The following is a 15,902-nucleotide window of genomic DNA, read 5'->3' on the forward strand; positions in this document are numbered from 1 at the left end:
ATGCAAACTTCACTGAAGGGCACAAACAAAACAGTAAAGAGCAGTCATTGTGGCTCAGGTAATGATGGCTCACCTCCAGCGGCTGAGAACATTGGGTCAATATGCAGGGGATTCTTGTCACCACAAAGGCGATACAGTGCGGCTTGGTTGATGGACGTCTTCTCCTCGACAACAGCATCAGGTTTGCGATTTGGAATGTTGGCCAAGGGCCTTGCCTTGTCAGTAGTTCTCTTGCCACCGAAGTTTCCACTCCCAACAAAAAACGTTGACCACTGGGTGTAGATGACACGCTCACCATGCTCGTCAAATGTGTCCGCTGCATAGTATTGTCAGAAAATTGACATGTGTACTGAGGTCAAAGCACCCAAACCCATGGGATAAAAAAGAAAGTAAAGGTTCTTTGCGTGACTGTGACTGCTAAGGGTTGCAAATAGGAAGTTCAGGTCTCTTTTGCATATAGTAGTGCTGTTGACCTACATGCTAGTGGTCATCAATTGTAGCCTCAGGTGTAACAGCAAGGCACAAATACTATGCACCTTAGTGAAGCCTCCTTGCTGCAACATGGTATTGTGGCACAATCTAGCATACATCTGGTGAATAATGGCTGTTGCCTTTGAAATTTAAGTTCACATATTTGTGCATTCTGCTTTTAGTGTTTTGCATGGTTAGACGCGACACCTAAGATGCTTCAAGCAATATTCCATTAACCAGTGCAAACAGTAAGTATAACTTGCCGTAGAAATAAAATTTTGCATCATTACACTTTTCAGAAGCACACATGACGCACAGGGGTTTAAGACAAAATGCTTCACAAACCAGTGCAGACACCAGGTATAGCTTGCTATTGCAATGAAGACAATAGCTAAATGCTTCTTATGCTCACCTTAAACTTAACGATGCCCAAGTTTTATGAAAAGACTTAATTTCCACATAGTTTTGACATGAAGCCTATAAGAAAGTGCAACACTGTGTTGGTGGCATGGTATACCAATATGAATTGCAATTTTATAATTCTAGGCTGTATGCCCAAGCTTTGTGAACATTCAGCTTTTAAACACTGCCTGTGCTTTATAACATTTAAGAGGTGATATTGTTGCCTAATTTTCTATTTAGCATATGTAAGAAACAAGGCTGCAGCACATGGCTACGTACGACTACAGCAGCTGTAATAAAAAAGCAAATGCTTGAACAGTTGGCGATAATGCTGTGCAAGAAACATTAGACATAACAAGAAAGAAGGTCTGCTAATATTAATTCTTTATATTTCTGTGCGTTCAATTCTACAGAAGTCAGAGCAGCTCCTTCCCCAATATTCTGATGAAGAACCTTTCATGGACCACCAAAGTGAGTTCAATGTACTAGAAGCAAAATTTTTAAAGATGAACAAGATAAAAAGTACAGCTTTCTATATGTACAAGAACTGTTAGCAAACCCCTGAAAGATGTTTGAACTTGCAGGTCTATAAATCTGAGCCTGACAATCTTACCAAATGATGAGCACTGCAACATCAAATTTATGCACAAATGATGCACATGTTATTGGGGCGTGTCTGAGGGTGATACCTGCGCAACATTTAGTGCCTCTCCAAGAGACACTAAAAGAAAACATTGAGACAGGTCGATAGCTTGTTATTCTAGAAGTCTATTATCTCCTCTCTGGGCCAACATACGGTATAACTTTGTTGCTTAGGAAACTGCCACCGAAAGCTACACTGCTGCTCCTCAATTTGAACTGCACACACCAAAATGGATGGTTTGACATAATACCCACATGACCTCCTTATATGCCACTCTATGAGTCAGCCAGTGCTGACATCGCATGAGAGGTATCATAGCCCACAAGAGGTGGCACTACTGTGGTTTCCCATTTTTGTCATTTTCTCGCTTACAAAGGCTTTTTTCTTGATATGAATGACGAATTCTTTATTACGGAAGACTAATCTTTCAACCTAGCTCGAATTTACGTTTTTCGTTAGTGTTCCTTTAAGAATAATCAATGCTGCTTGCAAGGGCCTAATGCATACAAAAAACAAAGCAGGCTTACCATCCGCAATTACCACAGCGCCAGAACCTTTGTCGAGGACGTCGACAACCCGAACCTCAGTTTTCAGGACACCAGATGGTGCAATCGGGCGAAGCAGCTCAAGGTACTGCTCCCCATGAAGCATCTATGCAGAACAAATATACACATGGTTGAAATTATATGAAATGTCAGGACCGCAGAAGAATAAGTGATTCTTCCCACTTTTCTGCAATATGAATAAATAAAGAAATGAGCAGAACAGGAAACCTAACTGGCAGCATCGACAAGTAAGAAACTGGGCAGAAAGCATGGTTCACTTGAGAAAGAAAGGGTAGCTGAGAAGCCGTATCACGAAGTACACAGCAAACCTTACCTTTGTAGGGTCAATGTTGAGTTTCCTTGTCTCTTCATGTTGAGCAACACAGCCAAAGACAGCTGGCATGGCAGGTATCACACCGAACGACGGTAGCACGGAGAAGTCCTCGGCTCCCTCGTAAAGAAACTTGAGGTGATCCTTATCCTGGGTTGACAGTCCGACTGAACGGGCAAAAGAGACCAACACTCACTTAAGAAAGACACAATGCTACAGCACAAATTCTACCTTGCACAACCAAATCCAAGCATTACCACTCAGATGCTCGTAACATCAATATATCCTAAAGTACGCTTGCATATGAACATAGATTACAGTTGAGTGCATACCTCATGGAGAGAAATTCACTAAGAGATATTTCATTTTACCTGCAAGAGCATATAAGATGACTGTGTCAGGGTTGTAGACAAACACCGAAGGGTCATCGACAGGTGGTGTTGTGGACACGACAGGGCGTGACGGTGCTTGACCAGACAGGACTTCAATCAGAGACTTGGTCTGGTCTGAAATAGAAAGAGAAGGTGTCAGATACACACAATGCGCCCAAGATGATCCAATTCAACTTGCGGTACAGTATCCAAGTCCCCATCCCCATTTCCACCCCCACCCCAAAAGAAAACAACAACAAATGTACATGCGTATTAGTAAGCTTAGCAAAGTCTACAGACCTTAATTTTGGTTCATGGGGCTACTGTGCCTAACCAATGAGCTATTAAAAGCAGTATCTTATGAGTGGTGCAGACCCCGAAACTGAGTTTGTCACAATGACATTTCAAGAGTGTGTGTACACCTAGTTTGCTGTTCGCTATGACGCCCTGCATAGGCGATGTAATTGCATTATTTCTGTACTAAAAACTCAGCATAGTGGCGTTTCCTTGCTTCTAGAGAATTTATCTAAATATGAAGTTACACAGATGCAGAACAAATCATTGCACTTGAAAACTTGTCACAGACGTAGGCACAAGAAAAGAGGACTATATACCTTGCTTTCACATTCATTATGAAGCTGACACCACACGCATAATACAAACAAGGTAAATAGTGTTCTGGCTTCAAAGTACATACCATGGATGGAAGCCATTGGCTGTGCGGTTGACATATCAGTAATCTGCGACCAGCTGTCACGAACTAGAGGAAAATGAATGTAGGTTGAGTAATGATGCAAAGCACAAAAGCATTCCTCAGTGTAGCATAAGGAGATTTAGGTTTTACGCACATACATGATAGCGCATTTGCACATTCACCATTCAGATTCAGGAATGTTCCAATCCTAGAAGCCCTCTTTGAACATCTGTTTCTTTAGGAACCTTACCTTTCTCAGGTGTGATAAAATCTTCACCGATGAAAGCTTTTCCAGCTGATCTGTACCACTGATCTAGAAAAAAAAAAGAAAACATGCATGCTCAATCAGCAAACCTTCATCACAGATCTGGCTTACATTTCCGCAATAAAATATTAGCACAGGACATACAGCTTCTCATTTCTGTTAAACTTTGTTAAGAAAACAAAGAAACAATTTGTAAAAAAATTTCCTCAGGAAACAAGAAATTAGTTACCCCTAATTACGCAATTTTGTGTTTTGCTGTATGACCAGTGATGATAATGTTTTCATTTCCATAACCTTGTTTTAGAACTTCAAGGTGCGTGAATAAAACAAACATGTGCACAAGTTGCACACAAGCAGACTCACATTTCCCAACATAGCCTCCAGCTGCTTCAAACACACCACCAGTTTCAGGGCAGCTGTCATGGCACAGCCAAACAACAACTGGGCTCACAAAAGATGGCTTGAGCTTCTCGAAGACCTCTGCAGAAGACAAAGCACAATAAATGCTTGCGGTAGGAGTGGAAAACCACACATTGGTTATAGTAATCGGTGGACATCAAGGTGCATAGTGTGCAAATAGCATAGACTAGTCATGTTTGAGACAATACTAGTCAGCTTGCACCAGTGTAGAAAAAATCATAAGGAGTCTTTTCAGATATATCTAGTACCCAAATCAACAATTACACATCAGCCTGCACTGCCATAACAGGCACTGTCATTCAAAATGGTGTCTCAAATAAAATGAAAGACATGCACATGAAGAAATAAACATCAGATAAAAGTTAATGTTATGAAACTGGCACCACATACATTCTAAAGTATGTCATAAACAAAGCAAGCTTAGTTCGTCTGTGCTAAGCTAAGCTTGTAATGAAGAGGCAACATATGGCTAACTGACCTATTGATACCTTTCGTCACGGCATAGGACACATACAGAAAGGAACATAAAATAAGTACATCATCCTATTAATGACAAACTGCAGAATGAAGAACTCTAATTACCCCTCTGTTATGCCAGCTGACATTATCTTGTGCCTGTAAATTTTCTAATTTTATCACACAACCTAGGGCGGTATTCCCGGGTGATCACTTTCGGAGATAGTTTCCTTTTCGCGAGACTGGGAACTGGACACGAAGTATACGGCTGACAGCAGTCTTGGCACAATGCGAGGATAGTGTGCTTTGCACAGCTACAGAAGTGCTGTTGGCTGTACATATACATGGGCATGTCTTGCGCAGAGTCATGCAAAATCTTGTGAAACTATCTTCAAGAGTGATCGCTAAAGAATACCGCCCCTAGTTCTCTGCCATTCCTGACTATGTTTTCCTGCTTTTGGCACTAATAGATCAACAATTATTTGGCGTACCCGTTACTTGTCCAGTCCTAATGTGAACTAGAATAACGGCTACCACTGTTTCCTCTCTAATCCACCCCGCTGTCCTCCTGTCTCATAATGTCATGCCTACAATTTTTCATTTCATCATTCTTTGCACAGTCCTCGACTTCCTCTCAAGCTTCTTTGTTAACCTTCAAGTTTCTGTGCCATATGTTAGCACCAGTAGAATGATTGTACACTTTTCTTTTCAAAGATAGCGGTAAGCTGCTAGTCATGACTTGGTAATGCCTGCTATATGTGCTCCAACCCATTTCTATTATATTCTGTGAATTTTTTCCTCATGATCAGGATCCCCCTGCAACTAATTGGCCTAGAAGTGTACTCCTGCCCAGATTTGAAGGGCTGAATGCCAATCACAATATCATGTCCTTTTGCTAGGCTACAGAACATTATAGAAGGGTTGACTGTTGGGCTAGTTGGTCGTCCATATTTGAAGTAGTCTTGTCTGTCTTTCTTGTTTCCATGGTTTTATTCGCGCTAAGCTGCTACTTCAAATACAGAACATTACCTTGGTCGAATGCATATTCATCTATAACCTACTTTCATACATCGGCGGCTAAGGTCCTAAATCATTTGTTGCAAGTCGTGTCCATCACTGCTGAACAGGAAAATGTCATCTGTAAGCTACAGGTCACCGAGATACTCTCCGTTGACCCTCACTCTCAATCCTTCCCAGTCTAACAACTTGAATACTTCTTAGCATGCAGTGAATAAGCACGCAGTGAGCATGCAGTGAATAAGAGTACAGTTGAGTGCCTCTAGAATAAATGCCTCTACAACAAAATGACCTGCCTAACGCAGGAATAATCCTGTCCCAGTTCTACCGTGAGCTGTGCCGTGTGTGACCTTTACAACAATGTGACCTATAAAAACAAGGATTTTGGAGGTCCCATCCGCTTCTTTATAATGGCATTCGACTGTACATATCTTTGATAAATGCAAAGGTTGCTAATAAACATGGCTATCATAAACAAGGTGAAAAAGAAAGCTTTGCCTCTGACACCCACATCCATTCACTACCATCAGATCTATCAAAGGAGTTTGTTTACTTCCCATTCTTTTCTGTACATGTGTCCCTCACTACAAATAAAGACGCCAGTTTTCCCACATGCTGTCTTTGTTCCTGTGTGTTTTATTTCTTGTCCTCATTAGCTATACTGACTATTAGCTATCAACTACAGCAGCAGATCTGGTTAAACACATAGCAGATATTTAGAACATACTGACCTGGTGGGAAGATGTCTTCGGTGAGGCGGGATCCAGCAAGTGGCACAATGGTGTTGCAAGCAATGTTGTACTTTTTTCCTTCAATGGCCAGGGTGTTGCTCAGCCCAAGCAAGGCAAGCTTGGCTGAAGAGTGATGAAGAGAAACAGTAAACTACAAATGTATTCAGAACGTCCAGAAAATTTGACACAGCTGTGCATCTGCTAAACTGAAAACAACAAGGAAAAGCGCAGCCTCCAACTGCAAGTTTTCTTTGCCACAGTGTGATGACGTCGTACAGAACAAGCATCGAGAGAGCCCCAAAAGGGTAGCCCCTACCCTTACCTTAATTTATCGCATACCTGAAGTATTCCTTTTGTGAAGGTTTTAATTTCAGTCATAACCAAAGAGGTTCGTACTGACTTCTAAAGTTCAAAAGCAAGGTACACAGACATGCAAAGCCAGCACATGTGCACAGCTTGTTCCCTGTTTGTCACTTTCATTTTTTTTTTACTTGCATTTATGCTACATGAAAAATACAGAGGCTACAGCGGACTCTCTTTCAGACTTACATGAAGGAGGCCTTGGCAACTTTTTTTATTTTACAAGTTCAGCCTCATAGAATTGCATTAAGTCTATGAGAAATTAAATAAAAGCACCTGAATTTTTTGGCTTTTAAATAGTCAGCTGTATTTATAACGAAATAAAAATCAGAATGATAAGATAAAAAGGGAGTGAAAAGAAAAAGAGAAACACAATCGCATGGTATCCACTGCTAACTAAGTCTTATCCACATCAGCTCTACACAGCCATATTGAAGCAAAGTTGCTCTGAAACTGCTAAACTTTGCAATGCTTCTGACAGTGGCACAGATAATACCATCCGCTAACAGTGACCAGAATTGCAACATGATATTAAAGTAATCAAATTATTTTAAATAAGCAACTCTGTCATAACAGTGACTGGAGGAAACAAAACGATGACAGGTAGTCAATTTACACTGCTCTGATCTACACTGAAGTAGCGCACGTTGGAGAGTGTCTGAGGCTGGTGCAAGCATGGAAGGCTGGAAACAGGGCATGAGGGATGTGCAAATGCATCAGGCCGATTGGCTGTGTTTGAAAACTAGGCAAAGTTGAAGCTGGACTTGCTACCAACCAAGGGGTGCTGATGTGCTGTGTATCAGTGGGACAGTCTGAAGAAGCGGTTCAAGGTTAACACAGCACCAAGGCTCTAGGGCCACTGAGTGGTGGAACCACGTACTACAAAGAATGTCAGCATTAGAGTTTCTCTAGAACATAAGAGTCTGACACATTGACACACACTTTTGAGTGGTGTGCATATATTATTGGGAACATTACCACAGTGCTACAAGGGTTTTTGAATACACTTATTACAAGTGTTTCTCAGTGTCCTTTTCATGCATTAGGTTTCTGTTGACTACCATCACAGCTAGTAAAACATCTGTTGCCTTAGTCATGGCTACTTAGCGAGACTGGTACACATTGTTGCAAAGACTGCAGTGACACTCTCTTCAAATGTATGCATGGTAAAGTCCAATTATTTTTCAAAGGTAACTTTGTCACATATTATTGTCAACATCCCTACGCATAAGCTTACCAGAGCCATAGTTTGCCTGGCCAAAGTTTCCATAGATTCCAGCTCCTGAAGCTGTCATGATAACCCTGAAAATGTGTTTTAAGTAGAAATATCAACACTTGATCAGGAGATGACCTCATAAGTGCCTGAACACAGTAGAAAGGCACAAGGATGCACTAATAAGAAAAGTGGCAAAAAAAAAAAAAAAGAAAACTAGACACATGATGGTACAATGCACATACAGCCTTATATAACCAGTTGAAATGCCCAGTGCTTCTGCATAACTTTAGCAAGCAGACTATCCTTGCGTACATTCGTTACACATACTAAGCGACATACACCATTGCAATTTTTTAACCAAAACGTTCCAGCATGGATCATATGGCCTGTCAGTGCCTTATAATGGTGAGAAGTGGCCAGATAGGCGACATGTGCAAGCGCACAAAGGCAGGACGTGTTTACTCCTGAACCAAAAAGCACAGCAGATCGCCTTAAAACTGGAAAGTGCTCTTGGCGCTTACACATATTATCGCAGATCTCGCCACTTCTTGCTATTATAAGGTGCTGACTAACATGCTGTGCGGCCAATGATAGGGTGTTCCGAGTAAAAAATTGCAATATGGACATTATCATGCTTTATGTTTAGATAATAAAGATTGAGACATGCATCAACATAATGACATGCACACTACTAAGTGTGAGCAAATAAAATTTCAGTACAAATTTTGCCAACCAGCCTCAACGAGCTCATTTGAGGTAAAATATAGAGAAAAGTGCAATTACTTTCCATAGCCTTGCTTTCTAAAGTATGGCCATGCCGCCTTTGTGACAAGAAAGGAACCCCTCAGGTGCACACGGTGAATCAGGTCTGCAAAGCATAAGAGATGTTCTTATGACATAACTTGAATAAAAAAGACAAGGGAAGTAAGCCAATATGATTGAAAAGTTAGGTTTAGCTCACCAAATTCATCAGGGGTCATGTTGACAAATGCCTTGTCACGTAAAATGCCAGCATTGTTAATGAGGATATCTGAAAGAAAAAATTAGGGCTCAGCACAATCCCCCCACAAACTCAACATTAATCTTCAAAAGAAGGTTGACACCCTTGGAATATCCACAGCAATGGACAAGAAAATAGTGGACAAATCAGACTAACCGACACGACCAAAACTGTCTATAGCTGTCTTGATGATTTTGTCACCCTCTTCAACAGAATCTGCAAGGGAGAGAAAAACAATGAATGACAAAATATGCAAGACTTTTTTCTCTCTTTTTTGTTCTTTAGTTTCAGTAAGTGGGGAAACTCCTAAAAAAAGCATTTTTTATTCATGGGCAGATTTTCATCACATCTGCATACCGTATGTATTTTGACAGAAATTTATGCTTGTTGTGTGGGCTAGTCTGAAGGTGAGATCATTGTGAGACGCTAGTTGTTAGGGGGAGTGGCATATCAAAATGAGGTTGAATGATCAGAGTTTGCAATAATATAATAAAATTTGATGTAATACTGTAATAACGTCTTTTCATATTTAAGACCTACTTCACTCCCTTATTGTCTACCTTTCTGACAAAAAGAAAAAAAGAAAGAAAACGCCATTTTGAAGAAAAGAAAGGGAAAAATCACAACATGTTCATGGTGATTATTGCAAATGTTAAATTTATGAAGGATAATACAGCGGTCCAGTTAGGCAAAAATATATGCTCTATACGAACCTGGAGCAACAGAACATGAAAATATTTTGGGGCACATTTTTGGCCCCAGGGAGCAGTGTCTCCCATTAATAAGAAATAAGGAAACAGCTTACTGTAGTCAGCTACGGCTCGGCCTCCTTTTGCTTTAATATCTTCAACAACTTTGTCAGCAGCAGAGCTGGACTTCCCTTCACCACTCCGAGATCCTCCCAAGTCATTGACTGCAAAAGTAAAAAGAAGCAAGCATGGTCATATGCAAACGGAGGTGGCTGCCTACACAAACATCTCGTGTGGTCCAAGATATGGCTTTCCTGAACTTCCCCCAACAATGCTTACTATGATTTAACCAAACTGACTTTTTCTCCTCCTTTACTCCATCCTCCAAATACATCCTCCCTTTACATCATGCACATGCCTCACAAAGCATCTGTAGGAAGCAACATACTTAGCAAAGATACATTGTTGGGCAAGCTAAATACAATGAATATGGCTTGACACCCAATTCAACTTAATTCTCTCATAGGAATGCATGAAGAAAGCAATTATTATAAGAAATTAAAGTAACAATGTTCCCTACCTATGACTTCTATGACTACTAACAGGTATTTAGAAAATACGTAACAAGTATATATGTTATGCACTTCTTCCATTACATGTATTGCATTCCAGAGCTTGGCAGCTCCTATTTGCACCTTGCCTCCTTTTTTTATTCATGTCGTTTCAACAATGGAATGTTATAAGCCATACATCAGATAGGCTGATATAAGATATACATACAGCTGTGTACAATGGACCTAACACTAGCCATGTTAGCATGCTAGCCTGCTGTGTTCTGGCATAAATTAAAGTGAAGGTTTTTCCCAAAAAGAGGCAGGAAAAAGAAAAGGATGTTCATCTACGGGGGCTTTTGAATGCGTGCTCTAGTACCTTGACAGCAGAGAGTTATATTTGCAGAAAGCTGTGCACAGTTGAGTCGACTATTTCACATTCACTGCAGTGAAGCCAAGACAATGAAAAAGAAAAGCAGAGTTTCCTAGAAGTTTTCACGACAACATAATATGCGAAACACGCACATGCATAATGCTCTGTTAAGATTTCAGATTTTGGTATGGGTGAAGTGCAAAAAGGATACATACAGCTACACCTGTTATCAAATGTGGCAAGCAATTTGAAATTAGGTTGATCAATTAAAACTTTAACATATCTTTATTTACAATGCTTCAATGAGTGACATTTAATATGAAGGCACAGATTTACACAAGCAACACAAAAACACAAATGTCACACTGCTTAAAAAGGGGTAACATTATAGTATACTAGAACAGGCAACTTATAGTGCTATAATTACTCATGTAACAACTCAAATTCTTTTTCAATCCTGACATGGTTTGGATCACATGCAATCTAGACTTATGACCATTGGTTGACACCATGTGCTGCACAGCTGCTACACAAGTTATGAAAAACAGCGATAATTCATTAGAAAAACTTTCGCTTAATATTCTTCATCCCTTTTCGGTGCCATTAACTTACCCTGCTGCTAGGGCAAAGTTCTTTTCCCCCCTGAATTATACTTAAAGCAGGGGTCATACTTAAGAGTGGACTTTAAACAAATTATCACTGTAATTTTGGCATTACTGCAGCAAAAGGAATAGGGGTAACAAAGAGAGGCTGGAGCAAAGGAAGGAATAATCTGCTTCCTTCACAGACAATTGCACAAGAGCAAAGGGAAAGTGACAATTCTTTTGTTCTTGCTGGTTCCTCCTAAGACTGCCACAACTGATGCAAAACACGACTTTGGAAAATAAAAGACAAAGAGAACAGCTGTCTCGCTTGGTGGGTGACCAAGGACATGCACGGCTATGTTCAAGGAAGGTGGGAAAGGACTCACCGACGACAGATGCCCCTCTCTCGGCAAAGAGGAGTGCATACTCTCGGCCCAGACCTGCAAGCAAGAATGTACGTGTGCAGGGGAAACTGTTAATGGCCAAGAAATACAAATTTTGGCATGGTACTTCTCTTGTTATCTGCCATTCTAAGGGCCTGCTGTGCAGTTAACTGAATTATAGAATGCAAACAACAGTTACGTCTTATTTAAACAATGCATTCACAGATATACAAAACCTTAAATTTGAGTACAGGGTTATAAAGAAGCTGCTTGATTAGACCTTTATTAGGCCTGCAGGTCGTATTCAATAATCAAATAGATATGATGCTACCCTTTCTTTCTTTCCTGTTGCTTTTGCCAAAGACTTCAGGGGGTAAGACATTCTTCCACTAAATAATTTTAGCTTCTTAAAATAAGAAAATGGGAGAGGGACAGCTGCCTTATGTTACAATGACACACTCCGTTGCAAAAGAAGTGCATATTTCAGTCTATTCAATTTGGATAAAGTAATGATGGAAGTGTAACATAACCTGTATATGTTTGTGACAGGGCAACAGCTGAAGATTAGCCATAGCTAGTTCAAGTCCTCAAAGCCAGTGCCTAACGAAATAGCGGAAGGACACCTTAATGAGGGAAAATAATCACTACAAGTTATTTTTTGCATTTGTTGAACTTATGCAAATTGAACAAAACAAAAATTATGGGATTTAACCTCTCAAAACCACTTTCTGATTATGAGGCACGCCGTAGTGGAGGACTCCGAAAATTTCGACCACCTGGGGTTCTTTAACGTGCACCTAAATCTAAGTACTCGGGTGTTTTCACATTTTGCCCCCATCGAAATGGGGCCGCCGCGGCTGGGATTTGATCCCGCGACCTCGTACTCGGCAGCCCAATACCATAGCCACTGAGCAACCACGAAGGGTGAAAATCGAACAAAAGCACATACTTTTCAGAATACAGCAGTTGAAATAATAGCCTGCAAAATGTAATACTGCATTCTTGAAGGTACACAATGGCAATGACTAATGATAGATTTAGAGTGAGCAAGATATTTATGGAATATTTTGATATACAAGTCACAATGCTTTGAAGCTGCATGTTTTTTATGCTGCTCTTTAGCTCACAGAGCATCGTACTTTACACCGACTTGATCAAAGAAACATGGAGCATACAATCGCATCCCTGGAACTGCAATAAGTTTGTATCTTAAATAGAAAATGTTTAACAGGTTTATTTTTGCAACACATGAAAGGTCTGTCATTTAATGTTTGTTTTCACAGCATCACAAACTACAGTAGCTATATCTTAGATACCTGTTGATTGTAAACAAAAGTGCAGGTACACTACTGAGCATAGGACGCAGGATCACTTACTGTTAAGTGATGCCTATATCCACAGACAAACTTGTGTGCAATGAAGCAAAAACTACAAGGAAGAACATTCTACAAATCTATTACTATACTGAGTATTCTGGCAGCGTTTGGCAGCACTTTTTATTTCTTGTAAACGATACCGAAATCTTCTATGTATGATGATTTCACATTTGCCGCAACTTGTAAGAGAAAAGCAGAAATTGAAGTCAGATTTAACACTCAGTAGTGTATTCTGTCTTATTCTCCTGTTGTAATTAATATGGTTATGTTTTCTCTTTCACAGCTTAAGCTAATGCAGATGAGAATGGAGACTTTCCTCAGAAACACTGTTATGTGAATTCTGCCTCTACAACTTCCCGCTCTTTGGCACAGAAAGTTGTCCGCAAGCATAAAAGTGCATTGTCCTTCCCTTCTTTTTTGTATTCCATCTTTAAAATGCCGCACTCCAGCATGCAAAGTTAACAACTTTCTCATTCTTGTTGATATGTACTGTAGTTGTCATGGATGGTGCCTTGGCAACCTGACAAAACATTTGCTGCCAACGCCACAGCAGACTGGTCACACTGTCTATGCCAGTGCTATATATCATCAATGGAGTGTGCAGCAGTGTTAGCGACAGTTACAAAATGCTTATACAAACAAGATGCCAGTCAGGTATTTATGTTGCAGTGTTTCAGTGTACATGTTCTATGGGTTAACTTACTACATGCAGCAGTGACAATAGTTCATCTCTGGCTCACTATTACTGCTCATACACTATTTTATGAATTCGATAACCTAAATTAATGTTCTGCGTGTAAGGACAGAGACACAGCACCACACAAGGAGGTGCAACGGCATTGAAGACATACCGCCACCGTAAAAGTGTTAAAAGCATGCCCATATATACGTCAGGACAAGTTCAGTGCATAACACAAGCTAAACCAACAGTAAAAGTAATCAAGAATTACATGGTAGGTAGTGAGCAAGTACGTATATTGCAGTACAAAAAAAGCATTATATATATATGCATGAAAAGGCCAGCTCAAGGTTTGTAAAATGGCGAAACAGGAAGTCACTAGCCAATGAACAGCTGCCTTGTGAATACATACAACTTGAGGTGCGTTTATTTAATACCTCTGAAGGCACCATGAAGAGACACGTCTAAGTGATGGAGGAAATGAGAAAAAAAAACGGTGTTTACTTTGCAAACAAAGCATGAGCTACGCCTGAAGGAAAAGTGTGGACTGTCTGTCCTTCTGCAGCTAAGAGGAAAGAAGTATTTCATCCTCCTTACACAAAAGAAAAAATGGTGAAAGAAATGAATAAAATGAACAAGCACACCCTCCGTTACTATGCACTAGCAAATTAAGCTGTTTAACTACTCAAAAACACTGCTCATCTTCGTGAGATAACTGTATCGACTAATAATAACGTGCGTATTACGAAACAAGCAAAGCAATTACGCCACAGGTATGTCATTTGGCCTTGAAAGAAAGTGAGACGTTCTGCGGTGGGGCATATTCAATCTGTTTGTTTCGGTAATGCACTTCGGGTCAAGCGAATTCAGTGACACGAACAGAAGTCCACCGCTCACCGGAGCGTACTCTAGGTCACCATTAAACAGGACAATGCCCTCCAGGCCGCGCTATGACGAGCATCGTAATACTACGTGCGCATTTTTCTCGCAGCTGCCCAAATTTACTTAGACAATTAAGTGCGCTCCCCGTCAGAAACATCCTGAAAACAGCGAACTCTCACACCGCAAGAATCACGCAGTTTCTTTCTTTTTCTTTGCTTAATATCATAGTGGGCTATCGCTGGCACGGTGACCATTGACAGACACGGGTAGAAACTATAAAGGTCAACATCTTTTTTTTTTTTCGCATGTCAGTTTATACACCGATTCTGCGCAGCTGAATAGCATCAGTGCGACCTTGCGAGGCATTTGTGCGCCTATTCAAAATAAGAGGAAACTCTACGAAGGCCATGTCGACTGACGCTGGCAACCACTTGTTTTGATAGGAATCAGCTGGTCAAATTAGGTGCTAAAGCTCGCGAAAAATCAGACGAACTTCTCGACAGCTCACCTCCCCCGGCGCCTGTGACGACCACGACTTTGCCATCAAACTTGAGCGCCATGACGACGTAGAGCAAGGTGCACAAGGAAGTGACAGGTCTCGGTCGACTGCCGAAAGAGAACCTGTCTCGGGTCTACTCGCACCTCCTCCGGCAAGGTACGCGGCGCCCCTCAGCTGCTTCCTCAGTGCAAGCCGTGCAAGCAGACGCAAGTAAAAACAAGGTTGCCACACGAGTTCCTCGAGTACCTAGCCTAGAATAAAGAATACCTAGAAACTCCAAAAGTACCTAGACAACTCCTTAGATCTTTGAATGGCACGTGACACGGCTAACACGCGCTTTTTGGCGCCTCGTTTAAACTTTTGTTAACTTCCTCGATCGGCTTGCGTTCCTGAGCTGCACTCGCACAGAAGCCCATAGAAACAGTAGTTGTTGTTGTTGTGGCCTGTGATGCGTGTGGCTCCTACCCACGATGGGGGATTGGCCAAGAGATGGGTGGATTATTCGAAATTATTATGGAGCATAAATTTCCTAATAGTTATTGAAATAGCATTGAATAGCGCAGAATTGCCTGTTAAATAACATCAGGAAGGTAATATTGAATTGGTAATAATTAACTTAAAAGTAAAAACAAAAATAAAGGAATTTAGCAGGGCATTCGTTTAGATTCCATAAGGAATGTTCGGACAGCGAAGCATGCATCCGTGTGGCTGAATCCCAAAGTGGACGCTCCGAACGAAAGAATTGCAGGTTCTGTCAAGTCCAGGCCAATTCTTCGAAAAGGTATTTCCAACCATCTTTTTCTAAGCGTAGTAAAGCGGCGACAAGATAGAAGAAAGTGGTGTATCGTCTCTTCCTCATTACAAAAAGAACAGAGGGGGGAGGGAACCAAACCCGACCTGTGTAAGTAGAAATTCAGCGAGGGTATGCGGCAGCGTAATTTGGTGAGGCAGACCTCCAGCATCT

The 15,902-nt window shown here is 40.9% G+C and overlaps 1 protein-coding gene across 1 annotated transcript in view; it reads right to left on the bottom strand.

Annotated features, from left to right (window-relative positions):
• The window catches only part of Mfe2 (peroxisomal Multifunctional enzyme type 2), a 61,859-nt gene extending 46,722 nt beyond the window's left edge, over positions 1 to 15,137 (bottom strand). Inside the window, exons 1-15 of the mRNA XM_075681390.1 lie at positions 14,948 to 15,137; positions 11,506 to 11,559; positions 9,728 to 9,835; positions 9,079 to 9,138; positions 8,884 to 8,952; positions 8,706 to 8,790; positions 7,944 to 8,008; positions 6,347 to 6,469; positions 4,086 to 4,202; positions 3,708 to 3,770; positions 3,461 to 3,523; positions 2,764 to 2,898; positions 2,396 to 2,559; positions 2,044 to 2,167; positions 74 to 316 (exon numbers count right to left, since the gene is read on the bottom strand). Of these exons, the coding sequence (XP_075537505.1) occupies positions 74 to 316; positions 2,044 to 2,167; positions 2,396 to 2,559; positions 2,764 to 2,898; positions 3,461 to 3,523; positions 3,708 to 3,770; positions 4,086 to 4,202; positions 6,347 to 6,469; positions 7,944 to 8,008; positions 8,706 to 8,790; positions 8,884 to 8,952; positions 9,079 to 9,138; positions 9,728 to 9,835; positions 11,506 to 11,559; positions 14,948 to 14,999 (1,525 nt within the window). The 5' untranslated portion in view covers positions 15,000 to 15,137. The remainder of the gene's footprint in view (positions 1 to 73; positions 317 to 2,043; positions 2,168 to 2,395; positions 2,560 to 2,763; positions 2,899 to 3,460; positions 3,524 to 3,707; positions 3,771 to 4,085; positions 4,203 to 6,346; positions 6,470 to 7,943; positions 8,009 to 8,705; positions 8,791 to 8,883; positions 8,953 to 9,078; positions 9,139 to 9,727; positions 9,836 to 11,505; positions 11,560 to 14,947) is intronic.
• Between the last annotated feature and the right edge of the window lie 765 nt (positions 15,138 to 15,902).

Source organism: Dermacentor variabilis, chromosome 2 (assembly GCF_050947875.1).
Source record: "Dermacentor variabilis isolate Ectoservices chromosome 2, ASM5094787v1, whole genome shotgun sequence".
Lineage (NCBI taxonomy): Eukaryota > Metazoa > Arthropoda > Arachnida > Ixodida > Ixodidae > Dermacentor > Dermacentor variabilis.